Source organism: Pan troglodytes, chromosome 13 (assembly GCF_028858775.2).
Source record: "Pan troglodytes isolate AG18354 chromosome 13, NHGRI_mPanTro3-v2.0_pri, whole genome shotgun sequence".
Classification (NCBI taxonomy): domain Eukaryota; kingdom Metazoa; phylum Chordata; class Mammalia; order Primates; family Hominidae; genus Pan; species Pan troglodytes.
In genome coordinates this window covers 134,841,618-134,858,451 of record NC_072411.2, presented here as the reverse complement: position 1 = coordinate 134,858,451, position 16,834 = coordinate 134,841,618, and the positions used below count along the sequence as shown (strand labels likewise).

At 53.2% G+C, this 16,834-nt stretch overlaps 1 protein-coding gene across 6 annotated transcripts in view; it reads right to left on the bottom strand.

Annotated features, from left to right (window-relative positions):
* Window positions 1–16,522, bottom strand: part of EFHD1 (EF-hand domain family member D1) — a 49,575-nt gene extending 33,053 nt beyond the window's left edge. The window contains exons 1-3 of one of the 6 annotated variants that reach the window (XM_054679531.2): window positions 14,928–15,146; window positions 11,267–11,345; window positions 9,512–9,654 (exon numbers count right to left, since the gene is read on the bottom strand). Coding sequence is in view for 3 of the 6 variants with exons in the window: in XM_024355142.2 (XP_024210910.1) it covers window positions 15,752–16,053 (302 nt within the window). In the remaining 3 variants the exon portion in view is untranslated. Of the gene's footprint in view, window positions 1–9,511; window positions 9,655–11,266; window positions 12,157–14,540; window positions 15,147–15,751 lie in introns of those variants that run through there. The other 5 variants (XM_063790862.1, XM_024355142.2, XM_054679528.2 and 2 more) reach the window with 5 other exon arrangements.
* Window positions 16,523–16,834: the final 312 nt, after the last annotated feature.

Genomic DNA, 16,834 nt, shown 5'->3' with positions numbered 1-16,834 from the left:
AACCAGCCCCACCACCCTCTTGGGAGAGACTTGGCCCCATCTGTAACTTGAGACTGCCATGAGCCTTGTGTGCCTTGCAGAGCGGTCGAGGGGCCCAAAGGAAATCATCCCCTTGCACAGGACACGGGCCCAGGTAAGCTATGGGTGAGAAGGCTATTTTTTTAAAGTAGCACCTGTCTGCGGTCATGAGGAAGCAGACAGTTCCCAGGGCTTCCACTCTAACAAGCTGCCCACACCCAACTTGTCCCAGACAGCCTCATCTTTAGCTTTCTGGGGAAAACCCAAATCCGCCACCTGCCATGGTCACTGTGCTACCGCTCCACAAAGCCATTCCTGAGTGACTGTTAGGGCCCAGCCCTATCAGAGGATAAGGCCCGCCTCCCCAGGTCTCCTGGAAAAGGCTTCTCAACTCATCTACTAGTTGAGGCCACCACTGAGCGGTAGAGTGAGGCGTGACTGTGTGGGCCGCTTGACCATCTGCTGCTGTGCGTGCCCACTGCCTGGGAAAGCCCCCAGATCCGCCAAAGGGCCCGAGGTGACTCCGACCCCAACCCCACCCAGGGCCAGCTAGCAAGAGGACAGCAGCAAGGGACAATGGCTGGTCTCCGGCGTCCTCCCGGTTTCAGGTCCATGAGTCAGTCACTTATTCTCTTGGCTTCCACTGTGCAGAGAGCCCCGGGCTTTCTTGGTTTTCTAACTTCCCTCCCAGGAATTATCCTGCCATTCATGGAAAAAGAAGCTGGCCAGCCTTTGTCAACCAGAGGTTCAGCTGTTGGAAACTCCCCAGGGATCTCTCAGATAGGGTGTTCTCAGGAGGGTAGCAGTGCCCCAGAACACGCCTTAGTGATGGGAGGGGGTTGCCTGCATCTCAGGGACACCAGGACACAAGAGTACCTTCTTCTCTTCACACAGAAAGGCTTGGAATAGAAATCACGCATTGCCTTTTTCAACAGCCAGGCGCTGGCCCCACAAAGTGAGGTCCCCAGACCAGAGCATCACAGTCACCCAGGAGTGTTACAAATGCAGTCTCAAGTTCTACCGAGACCCCTAGACCTGCTGAATCAGAGCCTGCATGTTCACAAGCCCCCCACACCACAGCCCCTGGGCACATTCAAGGCAGAGAAGGGCAGCACAGACTACACCCACCGGCAGGTGGTCTTCCCAGGGGCCCTCCTGGGATTACCCTATGGGTGTCCCCAGCTGTGCCTATCTAGATGAGCCTCGGAGACTCCCTAAGGTCACAGGACTGTAGTCCCTCTCCCTACATCCCTGCCTGCAAGGTTCTCTGAGTTTCTAGTTTTCTCTGGTTGTGTGGGTCCTCCCCAGCTGTCAAATCACCTGCTCCTCCTTCCTGCCCAACCAGCTGTGGGCTGGGAAACAGTCACTCCCAATGCTCTAGCTGCATGCAGACTGAGGGTGGGCAGGCTCTGAAAAAGGGCCAGGGGACTCAGAGATACAAAAGCTTTGACCCAAAGTTTTCATCATCCAATCAAACCACTCATAGCCACTTTTGTCCGATAAACTCCCAGCCCTCCTTGTGCCCCAAACACTCGGCTTATTCACTCACTGCAGTGAGTGTGATACTAGCTCACTGCAGCCTCCAACTCCCAGGTTCAAGCAATCCTCACGCCTCAGCCTCCTGCCTAGCTGGGACCACAGGTACGTACCTCCTATGCCCAACTAGTTTTTCATATTTTTTGTAAAGACAGAGTTTCACCATGTTGCTCAGGCTGGTCTTGAACTCCTGTACTCAAGCAATCCTCTTGCCTCGGCCTCCCAAAGTGCTGGGACTACAGGAGTGAGCCACCTTGCCAGGTCTGCATAAAAGTTCTGAAAGGAGGCCGGGCGCAGTGGCTCATGCCTGTAATCCCAGCACTTAGGGAGGCCGAGGTGGGTGGATCACCTGAGGTCAGGAGTTTGAGACCAGCCTGGCCAACCTGGTGAAACCCCGTTTCTACTAAAAATACAAAAATTAGCCGGGTGTGGTTGTGGGTGCCTGTGATCCCAGCTACTTGGGAGGCTAAGGTAGGAGAATCACTTGAACCTGGGAGGCGGAGGTTTCAGTGAGCCGAGATCATGCCATTGCACTCCAGCCTGGGCGACAACAGCAAAACTCCGTCTCAAAAAAAAAAAAAAAAAAGTTCTAACAGGAGAGTCCTGAGGGGCCAGGAAACTGGGTTGGGAGGGCCCCTGGAAACCTAGTTCTTCTGGAATTCCCAGGAGCCCTGTGGATATCAGGGAACAGATGTTCCCAAACAACACAGGGTTTCCACACTAGACTCCATTTGGGCTGTGCCTGGTGCAGTTCCAGCAGTGCCAAGGTCAGGGAAGGAAACGGCCAGAGGGAGGCCCCGACGAGGGGGTGTGCAGCGGCCCAGGGGGCACAGGTCTCAGAGCAGGCCAGGGCAGCCAGCCCAACACGAGTGGACTACAGGGCGCCAGGCCATCACCCCAAGTGGGAGATGAGGACACCCTGGGCTGCCACCCATGCAGCTCTCGACATTTCCTCTCCACCCACTGCTGCCAGCAGGACCTTTTCCTGCTTTCTCCACTCCAGGCCCACACCACCTTAAACCCAGCAGCCCTCAGTGGAAAGAACACTGGGCTGGAACATAAGTGCCCTAATTAAGGCCATGACTGCACACCGAGTGGTCACGAGGTCTTGTGCACAACCTGAGAAGGTGGTCACTTACCTTTTTCCAGGTCTCACTTACAGGTGTGTGCCCGTGTGGGTCAGTGGCTCTGCTGGAGGGAACCGCATGACCCCACTGAAGGCTCACATTACCTCCCATGGCCGCGGGGAGCTGTGAAGCTCCTCTTAGCAGTCAGCAGGGCCTCAGTGCAGCTACAGCTGGCAGAGCTCAGAAGCCTCCACAGAGGTCAAGGTGCCCACTCTGCCATGGCCTTGGGCCAAGCCCTGGGCTGGGCGTGGGGACTGCAGGAAGAGGTTAGCCACTTTCAGCCATGAACATTCTGTCTCTGCTTTCCCAGGGAAACTCTGGAAGGTGGGGGAGCCTCATAAGAATCAGCAATAACTGGCCGGGCACAGTGGTTCATGCCTGTAATCCCAGCACTTTCTGGGACCGAGGTGGGTGGGGATCACCTGAGGTCAGGAGTTCAAGACCAGCCTGGCCAACATGGTGAAACCCCATCTCTACTAAAAATACAAAAATTAGCTGGGCATGGTGGCGCATGCCTGTAATCTCAGCTACTCAGGAGGCTGAGGCAGGAGAATAGCTTGAACCTAGGAGGCAGAGGCTGCAGTGAGCGGAGATCATGCCACTGTACTCCAGCCTGGGTGACAGAGTGAAACACTGTCTCAAAAAAAAAAAAAAAAAAAAAGAAGAGAAGAGAAGAGAAAAGAGAGAATCAGCAATAACAGACAACGGACAGACCTAAGTGTAATCAACTGGGAATTGCAGGGTTACAGGAGAGAGGCTGTGGGGGCCATTCAGCTCAGTGAGAGCAAGGCCTGGGTGGGGGGAACCAGAGAGAGAGAAGACTGTGACAGCCAACTGGAGTGGGCCTTAAGGGTCCACATGAGGAGTCTAGACTTTTTTCCTTGGGCAATAGGGAGCTACTGAATGTTGTATATTGCCCCACCCCAACCCAAAATAACTTGTGAAGAGGGAAGCAAGGTAATGACATCTTGGGCTCTGGTGAGCCCGGCCAAAACATGTTGGACGGATGGGGGAGGCCAGGTCTGAGGCAGCTACTACAGGCTCAGGGCAGGTGGTCCAACAGGGCCTGGAGGTCAGGCTGCCTGCAGAGACTGTGCCAGCCAAGGCCCTGCCTGGCTATGCAGGGGATGGTGTCGAGGATGGCTGAGATTTGGAGGCTGGAAAGCTGGGAGGTGGAAATAACATTAGTGAGACGGGCATGTGACACTGGACAAGAGTGCAGGCCACTTGGGTTCAAATCCCAGCTCTACCGCTTACAAGGTGTGTGACTTTAGGCGAGTTCCCTGGCTTCTCTGTGCCTCAGTTTCCTCATCTGTGAAATGGGGTCTGATATCGTACCTCCTTTGGAGTGTTGTGAAGCGTGAGTTCCCATGTGGAAATCGCTAAGCACAGCCCTGCACACAGTCAGTGGGGCTGTTAGGTGGCATTAGGGATACCCAATGCTCCATGAAGTCAGCCATTATAGGGTGGAGGGGCAAGACGCATTTAGAGAGGAGGCAGAGACCCTGTCACCACCAAAGCCAAACAGGACAGCATCGGAGGCCAGCATTTCTCCAAGGCTGCAACAGAGTTCACTAGGTCCTCATGGGCAAAGAGTGAGGGCTGTCAGCAGCCAGATTTTTTTGATCAGGGCTTTCCCAAGGCACAGTGGGTGCTCAGTGAGGGGTGCTGGGGAAACCTGGGGGTGGAGATGTCAAACCCTAGAGCTGGGATCAGCTACAGCCCTGTGGGGTGGGGGTCTCTGCTGTTTCACCACCCAGAAGGGGCAGAGTGGCCAGCCTTGGGCACGAGGCAGGAGGCCATCCTCCTACTTCCTGCAAACCTGACCCGTGGCAGAGGGCTGAGGCGTGTCTGCCTTGGATGTGGCCCGCTCCAGGGCTCTGCCTGGCCTGGAAGGATGCTGCCACTGTCACTGCCAACCCAGGTCTGAGCTCCAAAACCAAAGAATTTCCCTTCATTCAGCAACATGACTGGGAGTAGGGTGTGCTAGGCTAAGATTAAAAAATAAAATAAAAGCAGGCCAGCATGGTGGCTCACACCTCTAATTCCAGCATTTTAGGAGGCTGAGGCAGGAGGATCACTTGAACCCAGGAGTTCAAGACCATCCAGGGCAACATAGTAAGACCTATCTCTCAAAAAAAAAAAAAAAAATTGCCAGGCATGGTGGCTCACGCCTGTAATCCCAGCACTTTGGGAGGTCGAGGTGGGCGGATCACCTGAGGTCCGGAGATTGAGACCAGCCTGACCAACATGGAGAAACCCCGTCTCCACTAAAAATTTAAAAAAAAAAAAAAAAAAATTAGGCCAGGTGCAGTGGCTCTCGCCTGTAATCCCAGCACTTTGGGAGGCCAAGACAGGTGGATCACGACAGCCTGGCCAAGATGGTGAAACCCCATCTCTACTAAAAATACAAAAAATTAGCCTGGCATGGTGGCAGGTGCCTGTAATCCCAGCTACTCGGGAGGCTGAGACAGAATTGCTTGAACCCGGGAGGCGGAGGTTGCAGTGAGCCGAGATCGCACCACTGCACTCCAGCCTGGGCGATAGAGTGAGACTCTGTCTCAAAAATAAAAAAAAAAATTAAAAAAAAAAGAAAAGAAAACCAGCCCTGAACACCTGCCAACACACACTCACACCTGACTTACACAAAGGCCTCCAAGCCAACAGAGGTGCCCTTAGCCACAGAAGCCCAGGAGCCACTAAAGGAATGAGGACCATCAAGGCATGGCAACTCCTGGCCAAAGATAGCAGCTGGAGCCCCTTCTAAGAGGAGACGAAATCAGGGGCATGGCACCCCCGATGAGAAAAAGAATAAAAGAGGTTTGGGGAGGGGGTCTGGGGAGACACAGGGTAGCAGCCAAACGTTTTCTAAGACAGTGAGCAGTCAGGAGGGTGAGGCAGAATGATCAAGCCCTCCAAACCCAGGGGGCGGGCCCACCATGCCAGGCTCTTTGGAGGGAGGAAGGGCAACATGAGATGGAAGGAGGGGTTCCCTGAAAGCTGGCCTGGGAGCGGTCGACACAGACAGCCCACTCAGCACCAACTGCACACACAGCACTCCTAGCTGTGGGTCCACCCCCACAGGCAAGAGAAAAATCACAGGGAATCCCAGTGAAAATGATGTTCTGCAGGAAAGACCTATGCATTTGGCCTTCGGGAGCCCCCAGGAATGGGCTGCTCCCTGCCTGGCCTCCAGAAACCAAGCCTGACATCAAAAGTCCCTCCCATGTACACAAAAATACAGATGAGCTGGGCGTGGTAGCACGCCCTATAATCCCAGCTACTCAGGAGGCTGAGGCAGGGGGGTCACTTGAACCCAGGAGGTGGAGGTTGCAGTGAGCGAGGATCTTGCCACTGCACTCCAGCCTGGGTGACAGAGCAAGACTGCCTCAAACAACAACAACAAAAACAAACAAGCAAACAACAACAAAAAAAACACAGATGGACATTGGGAGGCCAAGGTGGGCAGACTGCTTGAGCCCAGGAGTTTGAGACCAGCCTCAGTAACATGGTAAAACTCCGTCTCTACTGAAAAAAAAAAAATTAGCCAGGTGTTGGGGTGCGGGGACTCAGGCAGAAGGATGGCTTGAGCCCAGGAGGTCGAGGCTGCAGTGAGCCATGATCGTACCACTTCACTCCAGCCTGGGTGACAGAGCAAGACCCTGTCTCAAAAAACAAAAAAAAATACAAACAAAAACAAAGCACACAGATGGACAGAAAAGAGCCCTGGAACGTTATTCAGTAAAAACCTACCTCTCCTTCCTCACTAACAGAACCCAGTTTTGGCTCCATCCCTCAGGGAATGGAAACTACCCCGGATGGGCTGGTTATGGGATGCCAGAGGCCGGCTTGGGGCACACATAGAGGAAGATTTCCTCATTGTTTATTTTTTCTATCTTTTTTTTTCACTTCTAGCTGGTTACACATTAATTTCCTCATTGTTTAGAAGAACCCTAGGCCTTTCCTGCATCTGGATTTTGTCGCAGCTGATGTGACTCGGGGAAACTCACACCTTGCCACCTTGATGCCAGCACACAGGGTGGCAGAGGGCAGAGGACGGAACCCAAGTCCTGGATGACAGCAGCAACCAACCATTGCCCCAGGGCCACCCTTGTCCTCTGGACGCCCTCATCCATGAGATGATCCATTTCTTTATTCATTAGTGAGTTTGGGGCAGAGTTTTCCATCATTTGAGCCAAAGGCCTCCCAAGTAATACAGGCAGAACAGCATAGATCGTCTCTTACAATCTTGTGTAAGAACATGCACCCAACCAGCTGGAGGTGACCCTCGGGAACAGCTGGAGGTGACCCTCGGGAACAGCTGCAGGTGACCCTCGGGAACAGAACAGCATCGGCTTCCACTCTCTACTTCCTAAAGATCTTTACTGTTTTAAAGGAAATTTTCAATGGGGAACACTATAATTTGATAACAAAAAATAAGTTTTCCTTAAGTCGTAAGATTCTTATCTCCCATTTCCCTCCAAACCAGTAGATCTCAAATTTTTCTGGGGTGAGGAGCTGTACACCCCCTTGAAAAGCAAGGTCTCCCAGCAGGTGTGAGAGTGCAATTCCACACACTATTGGCGAGAGTTCCAAGACCGGAGGTCAAGAGCTCCTGCTCCAACCACGGGGCTAAGCAGACACCCAAGGCTAATTAGCTTTTGTTTCTCATTTGTCTTTTTTTTTTTTTTTTTTTTTTTGAGACAGAGTCTCACTCTGTTGCCCAGGCTGGAGTGCAGTGGTGCAATCTTGGCTCACTGCTTCCCGGGTTCAAGTGATTCTCCTGCCTCAGCCTTCCGAGTAGCTGGGATTACAGGCACCCACCACCACACCCTGCTAATTTTTGTATTTTTAGTAGAGACGGGGTTTCACCATATTGGCCAGGCTGGTCCCAAGCTCCTGACCTTGTGGTCCACCCACCTCGGCCTCCCAAAGTGCTGGGATTACAGGCGTGAGCCACCACTCCCGGCCTCATTTGTCTTTTTCATTGGGAGTTTTTAAGCTCAAACACACCATGGACCACCTCTTAGGGGAAGCCATAGGAAGGCAAGCCTTCCTAGGGTGGGGAGTGTTACCCCGGGACTCCAGCTGTGAGCGCCAGCTGCGAGGCTTCCTCAGCCCACAGAAGAAGAAGATGCAGGTCCTGCTCCTTCTCCAGTGCTAATCTTCCAAAAGCAACTCTGGGGTCCTGGAACTCAGGCCTCACTATGCTGCCTACCCAACTGGGGGGACACCAGGCTTCCACCGTGTCCCCTCTGGACCTGAGGCCACTGATGGGAGGAAAGGCCGAGAAGTGAGAAAGGGGACAAATGAGATCAGGCTCTGGATTCAAGATTCTAAAGCAACTGCCTAGCATGGGGGCTGGCTAACTTGGGCCTGCAGGCCAAATCATGCTCACCAAGTGTTACAGGAACACAGCCATGCCATGCCATTTGCATATTGCCTGTGGCTGCTTTCATATCACAATGGCAGGCTGCAGAGGGACAACAGAAACCTTAGGGCCCAAAGCCAAACAGATGGATTATCTGGCCCTTTACAGAACAACTTTGCCCACCCATGGCCTAGAAAGAATCTTGGAAGTCACACAGCCCATCTCCTAGCCTCCATAAGCTTTCGGCCCTTCCTAACTGCAAGCCTCTCACACCAGGGAGTCAGAGTACCTCCCTTCTAGTGAAACTCCAGAGAAAGCAGCTCACCACCTTGCAAGACCTTTCGTTCCATTTCTCAGTAACTCCGATTGTGGCCAGGTGCGGTGGCTCATGCCTGTAACCAACACTTTTGGGAGGCAGAGGTGGGAGGATCACTTGGGCCCAGGACCAGCCTGGGCAACATGTCAAAACCCCGTCTCTACAAAAAATACAAAAATTAGCTGGGCATGGTGGCCATGCCTGTAGTCCCAGTTACTCAGGAGGCTAAGGCGGGAGGATCACTTGAGCCCAGGAGGTGGAGGTTGCAGTGGACCAAGACTGTGCAACTGCACTCCAGCCTGGGTGACAGAGAGAGACCCTGTTTCAAAAAATAGTAATAATAATACTAACTCCCACCTTGAGAAGGCTCTTGCTTCCCGATGGCTGCAGCTTCCTTTCCTTGAGCCCTCACTGCCCTCCTTCTGCCATCCAAGGTCAAGCACTCACCACTGAGATCAAGTTCTCAGCCCCCATTCTCTGTCTCCAGGAGGTTCATCCCAAGGGCCTTCCCTGCTGCCTCCACCCAGGGCCTGAATCCCTTCACAGTCCTTGGTGGCTGCTCCTCCATGGCTGTGCCCAGAACGACCAGGAGCCCCTGCTTTGAATGCAGCAGCCTGAGGTCAGAGTGTCCCCAACTCCCACATCTTCTCAGGGTCTGCTCAGCTACTGGAGTGTCCTGTATGTGGGTAGTCGGTGGCTTCTCGGGCAGTGACATCCCTCCCATCCAAACAGCATCATGTTACATCCAGCTTGCTGTCAGCATTTGTTGAGCTTCTCAAGGGCCAAGATCCTTCCAGATTATACAAGTATGTATAATCTGGCACCTGGCAGGTACTTAGCTAAATGAATGAAAAAATGAATGAGTGAATGAATAGCTCATAGCAGGTTGGAAAGGGGCTCATGGTGATCATCGTCATCATCATCATGATATGGTACCACAGGAGCACACACTAGCAGACATATGGACAGTGCTGGCCACAGAAGCCCAGAGCTGGGAACACTGGAGGAGACCTAAGTGGACTCTTAGGTCATTCGCCCATCTTTAGAGACCCACTAGCTCAGCCACGACATGAACCCACGCATAATGTAGCCCCATGCCAATCAAATCCCCTGCAGGTCAATGGAAGAAGTATTCCTGTTTACCAGTTGGACCGGGGGTACCACAGAACCTCTGCAGCCTTGGAACGTGGAAGGCCATGTCTTGGCAGGTCATTGACCACAGGTCAGGTTTCATCTTGCTGGGAATGGAGGATCATGGTCCATGCTCCAATAACTCAAGGTTATTCCTGCCAAGAAGCGTCTAGAATTTAGGATCAATGATGCCCTTTGGCCACCAACACTCAGGGGACACAGAAGCAGGAGGAGGCTATAGAGGGGTGTTCTGGAGGACTGTGAAATGTGGAGGAGGCCAAGTGCGGTGAGTCACGACAGGTGAGTCCGCGACAGCCTCACCCGAAGAGTGGCTGTGGGAGTGAGCTAGTGTGTGAGCACGCAGGTAGGCATGTGTGAGTGTGTGAGGTTGCACATGATATACAGAGATTTGTGAAGTCTAAAGCTAAAGACAATCGTGTGCCAACCCCAGATGTCAGTGCCCTGAGGGTGTGCTGGGCTCCTAACTAAGATGAATATCAATTGTAGACAGCCTGGCACCCTCTAGCTCCCAAGACCTGATTTGTGGACTCTTAGGCCATTCGGCACATCTTTGGAGACCCACTAACTCAGCCACACCATGAACCCATGCAGAACATAGCCCCATGCCAATCAAACACCCTGTAGGTCAATGGAAGAAGTATTCCTATATACCAGTTGGTCCAGGGGGTACCACAGGGCTGAGGGTATAAAGTTAGTTTGGTTGGTATACAACAACATTTAAAAAAAGAGAGAGAGAGAGAGTCTGGCCAGGCGAAGTAGCCCATGCCTATGATCCCAGCGCTTTGAGACAGGAGAATCACCTGAGCCTGGGAGTTCAAGACCAGCCTAGGCAACATGGCAAGACTCTGTCTTGAGAAAAGAAAAAAAAAAAAAAGTTAAAGTCTCCTGGACCTTACAGCTTTGAAATCAGGCACTTTTTAATAATCCTGCAAGGGAGAAGGGGGAAAGGACTTTTCTCTTTTTGTATAATGTAACACTTTAATAACTGTTTTCATCACTCAACTTCAAATTTCCATTATTCAAATTCTCATAAAATTCGATGGCTCTGTAACAAGGATGGTGGAGGAGACATCCCAGGGAGAGGGAGGTGTGGAGCGAGGAATGAGGAGGAAGAGGGAACTCCCTGCAAAGATAAACCCACCAGCAACTGTGGAAGCTCCTTCCAGCTCCTCCTACATGGGTTAATCATGCGTGCTGGCAAGTAAAAGCAGCCAGCACTTAAACCCATCTAAGACACAGTTCCAAGGCATGGGGTCTTTCTGCCAGAGACTAAGACCCAAAACAGAAGGCTGACCTAAAGCTATCCTCCAGAATTCAGACAAGCCCTAGGTCCTCTTACCCTACCCCCCAATTCAAAATTGTCAAATGTACAAACTCCAGTGCAGGTGAGAAAATTTCACATCTAAGGTGATCACTGTTGACTGAAGCTATAGCCAGGACAAGTCAGTACCTCTTGCCTTTCTCCAAGGAAAAAGAAAGCACTTAACTTCTTTCTTTTATTTCCACCCATCTTTCCCATTTTTAGAGTCAATTCACTCAAAAGATCAGGATGCCAGTATGCAGGCAGCCTCACCTCCACCTCCCCAGTAAGCCTCCCTAAGAGGGCTCACTTTACCTCTTTGGAAAATTCCCAGCCTTCCAAATCTACACCCGCTTCTCTCTCCTTTAGAGACAAGACTAAGGAGGAGAAAAAGAAACTGGGAGAGGAGAGGGGACGAGAAATGAAGAATTCCACGACAGCCTCACCTTTTTGGGTTTCACTGGTGTCTTGGTAACGCGGGACTCTGGCACTGGCAGGACATCCATGACATCACCGTTTCAGATTCTTAAGAAAAAGACAATTTTCCCACAGCCAAATGTTCCTCTTCCCACCCTCTCTTTGGGGAATTAAAACACAAGCTTTTAGTATGCTGCAAAAACCTTGCAGCTGCATTTTAAGATGTTGCATTGGGGTCCTGCCTTTAAGTGGCTGCCCTCATTGCCTCCCTTTGAAAGAGGCCTCCAGATAAGTCCAGGGTAATTAAAATTTCCTGTCTAACCTTGACTGCTCCACCAGCTCACGTTACAGCCACGGATACACACTGTAGAGTCAGTTTCTTCTGGGCCTTCTCATTCTTTTAAAATCAGGCCACTATTCTCTTGGCTCAGGCTATCCAGTAACAGGCTTGGAAATGGAGAAGGAACTTTCTCTGGCCGGGCTGATGGTGCCTCTGGCTTCCCACACTCATTAGAAAACACTCTTTCTTCTACAACACACCATTTAGGAGCCAGCCTCATTTGTTAGGTCCTAAGGACTCACAAAGGACACCACTCCAAGAACCCAACAAACTCAGAGGCTGGGAAGGATCCAGTTTTTTTAAGCCTTGAAAATGTAAGAAATCCCTAAGCCAAATACTTTTAAATAGGAAAATCAAATTTAAACGATCAAAGCATATCTCCCAGTATCTGTATGAATCTTTCTAGCCCCAAACAAAAAGACAGGGTGTACTTTGTACTGGTCTAATCAGGTTATATACTGCGAGGGGCCCAATGAACTAAGGCGACATCAGAACGTGAATCTAGAAACTGCTTAAAAGTGAAATTCTTAAGCCAGGCGCGGTGGCTCACGCCTGTAATCCCAGCATTTTGGGAGGCTGAGGCGGGTGGATCATTTGAGGTCAGGGGTTCAAGACCAGCCTGGCCAACATGGTGAAAACCCCATCTCTACTAAAAATACAAAAATTACCTGGGCATGGTGGTGTGCGCCTGTAGTCCTAGCTACTCGGGAGGCTGAGGCAAGAGAATGGCATGAACCCAGGAGGTGGAGCTTGCAGTGAGCCAAGATCGCGCCACTGCACTCCAGCCTGGGCGATGGAGTGAGACTCCATCTCAAAAAAAAAAAAAAAAAAAAAAGAAGGCCATGTGAAGACACAGAAACACACACAGGGAGAGCACCAGGTGCTCAGGGTGGCAGAGATTACGGTGATGCGCCCATACCACAAGAAATACCAAGAATTCTGGCAACCACCAGAAGCCAGGAAACAGGCACAGAAGGAGTCTTCGCTGGCGCCTCAAGGGCAGCACAGCCCGGCTGACACGTTGGTTTCAGACCTGTCAGACTTCTGATTTCCAGAACTATAAGAGGATATACTGCTGTTGTTTTATGCTACCCACTTTGTGGCATTTCATTCAGGCAGCTCTAAGAAACAAACGACCTCACCCAGCAGCAGAGGAGCTAACGAGTTCCTTCCGCAGAACCCGGAAGGGCAAAGCACACAGTCCCACGGGGACCCGGAACTCACCAAGAGGCCAGGTCACCACTCCACAGCTCAAACTGTGGGCTAAATCAGGTTCAAAAGATAAAGTGGACTCAGCAAAGTGAATTATTAAACAAAAAAGGACAACACAAAATGTGTACTTTTTTTATTTTTTTGAGACGGAGTCGCACTCTGTTGCCCAGGCTAGAGTGCAATGGCGTGATCTCGGCTCACTGCAACCTCCACCTCCCAGGTTCAAGAGATTCTCCTGCCTCAGCCTCCTGAGTAGCTGGGATTACAGGCGTGTGGCACCATGCCTGGCTAATTTTTGTATTTTTAGTAGAGACGGGGTTTCACCACGTTGATCAGGCTGGTCTCGAACTCCTGACCTCATGATCCGCCCGCCTCAGCCTCCCAAAGTGCTGCGATTACAGGTGTGAGCCACCACACTGGGCCAAATGTGCACATTTACCCAAATTACGGATATGTGATAATCTAAAAATTAGGGGCTAAAATCCACCTGGCCTTCACCATAGGCTGAAACATGGAGCTAAATGCATCACATACATGAATTAATTTAATCCCCACAATAACCCCACATGGCAGGTCCTGTGCTTTCCCATTTGACAGAAGGGAAAACTGATGGCACAGAGCTTTTAAATAAGCTGCCCAAGGAACCTTCCAGGTAGCAAGTGGTGGGGCTGGGGTTTGAACCCAGGAAGCCTGCCTCCAAGTGCTCACTCTTCACAGCCTCACAAGACTGCCGCTGCCATGAGTAAAATCTGGAAGGTAATCCAATAGAAAACAAATTGGTGTGTTACATTTTCTTTAGTGTTTTTAACATTCTTATGTTATTAATTTAAGCTGTTGTGGCCATACCACCACCACCAAGGATGAGCCATCTGAGAACGGGGACAACGCAGAGAGGAAGGTGGCTTAACAAAAAGAGAAACTAAGCACTGATGGCAGCACCTAAGCTCCTAGATCCAGCCACACCTGAAGCTAGTGATGGCTTTTTGGTTTCCTCAGCCAAATTATTCCCGTTTTGTTTATGCCAATTTTGGTTGCAAGTGACAGAAAACTCAACCTAGAAAGAAATACCAAGTACTGGTTGAACTGTTAGCTCTGCTGGGATCCCAGGCCACACACTGCCTTCCCCTTAGCTTTTTTTTTTTCCCCCTTGAGACAGAATCTCCCTCTGTCACCCTGGCTGGAGTGCAATGGTGTGATCTCTGCTCACTGCAACCTTCGCCTCCCAGGTTCAAGCAATTCTCCCACCTCAGCCTCCCGAGTAGCTGGGACTACAGGCCCGCGCCACCACTCCCGGCTAATTCTTGGATTTTTAGTAGAGATGGGGTTTCACCATGTTGGCCAGGCTGGTCTTGAACTCCTGACCCCAGGTGATCCGCCTGCCTCGGCCTCCCAAAGTGCTGGGATTACAGCCGTAAGCCACTGTGCCCGGCTCCCCTTTGCGTGATCCTGGTCCAGTACCTGTTTGCTCACAGATGCCACCTTGCTTCGTCTCCCAAGACCCTCTGAGCATATGGACTCTTTTTATCACTCTTAGGTAGTCAACTACAAGTTGATCTTTCCAAAGATTGTTTTATAGGAAAAACAAAAGAAGCCTGAGTGGCCACAAGAAAACTTGAAGATAAAGGTCCCTCCCCAAGATCCCCTGAATCCAGCTGGACTGGGAGGAACTGGTGGGGTCTGGGAGCAGCCCGGCCAGGGCAGTCTTCCCATGAAAGGCATTACCCCAGAGAAATCAAAGGGCTCCAACAAACCTTGCCTCACCCATTGCTTTTCCATTTTCGCCCCAGCCGCATTCTTTAGCACCACTCGGCCTTCCTGAACTGCCCAAACTAGACCCAGAAAACGCCACAGATCAGTGCCTGGAAGCCAGACAAAGAAACCAGGGTGTCAGGGAGGCAGAGGAGGCGGAGGCTCCCAGGTGCCGGCTCTGCAAACCTCCATGCAGGGGCAGCGGAGGCTCAGGCGACGCAGCGCCAGTCACAGCGCCTTTAAATAGAACCTCCACGCGGAGGGCAAACACATTCCATGCGCTTTTAAAAACGCCCAAGCATGACCTGGCCGGCGGCCTCAGCTCCCCCAGGCATTTTTCCGGTCTCGGCTCAATTCTGGAAATATTAATAGCTCGGTTAAGAGCTTACCGGGTGCAAAATACTTTTCGGCCTTAAAAGGCAGGGACCGTTACTGCTCCCACTCTCCAGATGAGGAAACTGAGATCCCCGGAGGTTCCAGGCGACGAGGTGGACTAGTGGGTCTCTATCGCCTGCCTCTGGCTCAGTGTCTCCCCAGGTGAGCGGCTCCCCGCGCACTGGGGCTCACAGAGCAGGACCGCAACGAGCCCCCGCCGGACCGGTGCCAGCGGCCAAGTTCGGTTCCCACAACCGCCCCCGCTCCCCGCGCCCCCAGGAGGCTCCCGGGCCGCGCCTGCTCCAGGAAAGTCCTGAATCTCTTACAACGACTTTACCAAACTCCCCGTTCTCGGCCTCCTCTCATTCATCAGACCCCGCGCTGCAGCCAAGGATTAACTTTCCCCTTTTGTTTTAAAAGATAAAAGGCCAACAGGGGCTAATTTTTCCCTTGGGGGGATACAGTGAAAGCTGGCAGGTGAGGCGCGGCGACGGCTCCCTTTCCTAGAAGTTGCTTTCGGAGCAAATCTCCGGACTGGCGGGCGGAGGGGGCGGGACCAGTGGTCGGGGTTGGGGGACCTGGAACTCGGGGCCGGCAGCCGCCGAGAACTTTTGGGCTCCGTCCCGGAGAGCTCCTGCTCCTGGTGTCCCCCCTCTTCGGCCCCGTCCCCCACCGCGCCGAGATAGACCCGAGCACTCAAGATCTGGCTGCGTTGGGCCAAATGCTACCTGCACCCCGGGACCCCTCCCCACACAAACGGGGCCCGGGACTTCGGACCAGAAAGCCCTCCCGCTCCCTCCCTGGTCCCGGGGGCGAAGGGCGCGCAGCGGGAGCTCACAGTTTGAACATGCTCTCCAGGTCCTTGATGAGGCGGCGGCTGAACTCCGGGAACTCCGTGTAGGGGTTGAAGACCCTGCAGCGCCGGGGCCGCGCAGCGCCCTCGTTGATGTCCAGCCGCCGGCTCAGCTGGGCGCTCAGCTCCGCGTCGGCGCTGGCCGTGGGCGCACGGGCGGGGGGCTCGGGCTCGGGCTTGGGCTCCGGGGCTGGGGCGCCGAGGGGAGCCAGCTGGGGGCCACTCTCCTCGGCCTCCTCGCGCCGCAGCCGGCGCTCCAGCTTGCACGCCAGCTCCTCACTGGCCATGGCGGCGGATCGCAGGACGCGGGAACGCGGGGACGCGGGACGGGGCGCAGGGAGCTGGCGGGCGGCGCGCTCCTCGCAGGCTCGAGGCTCTACACCACTCCGCCGAGGCGGCGGGGACCCGGCGGTTGGGAGGGTCTGAGGACGGACTGGCGGGCGGGGCGGGCGGGGCGGAGCTGCGGCTTTAAGGAGGCGCCAGGGCTCAGGGACTGCCAGCCTGGTGGGAGGAGGCCGCCGGTGTCTGGGTGTCTGCGCGTCCCGGAGACCCCGACCTGCTTCCTCTCCCCGCGGCTCCGGGCGGGAGGCTGACCGTCCCCCCGGGACCAGGCAGGGACCCTCGGATCAACTCCGACCTTGCTGCCCCTGTCAGCTCCGGGGAAAACCGTAGCGGGAAAAAGCGTCTCGACCGTTCAGGCGGTGCCTTTCTTGTCCCCCAGAAGTAACCCGACTGGAAGCGCTCGCGGCCCGGGACAGGCTGGGTGGGGGAGGCGAGCGCCCCCGAGCGACATCCACGCGTCCCCCGCGTCTGGGAGTGGTGCCCACCCTCCCCGGGGTCAGGGAGTGGGAGGCGCCCGCCCGGAGCGCGGGGCGGGGGAGCTGCTTTTCAAACACTCATTGAAACGAAATGTTTCCAAAACATGCTAAAAATACTAAAAACAAATAAGCAAACAAAAAAGAGGGAGAGCAAACGAGCAGAAAAAACTCCCGTTTTCCCTAGAGGCAGGAAAGCAGCGTAGCTTCAGGGACTCGGGTTTTTTTTGCGTGAAACGCACAAGAAAAGAGA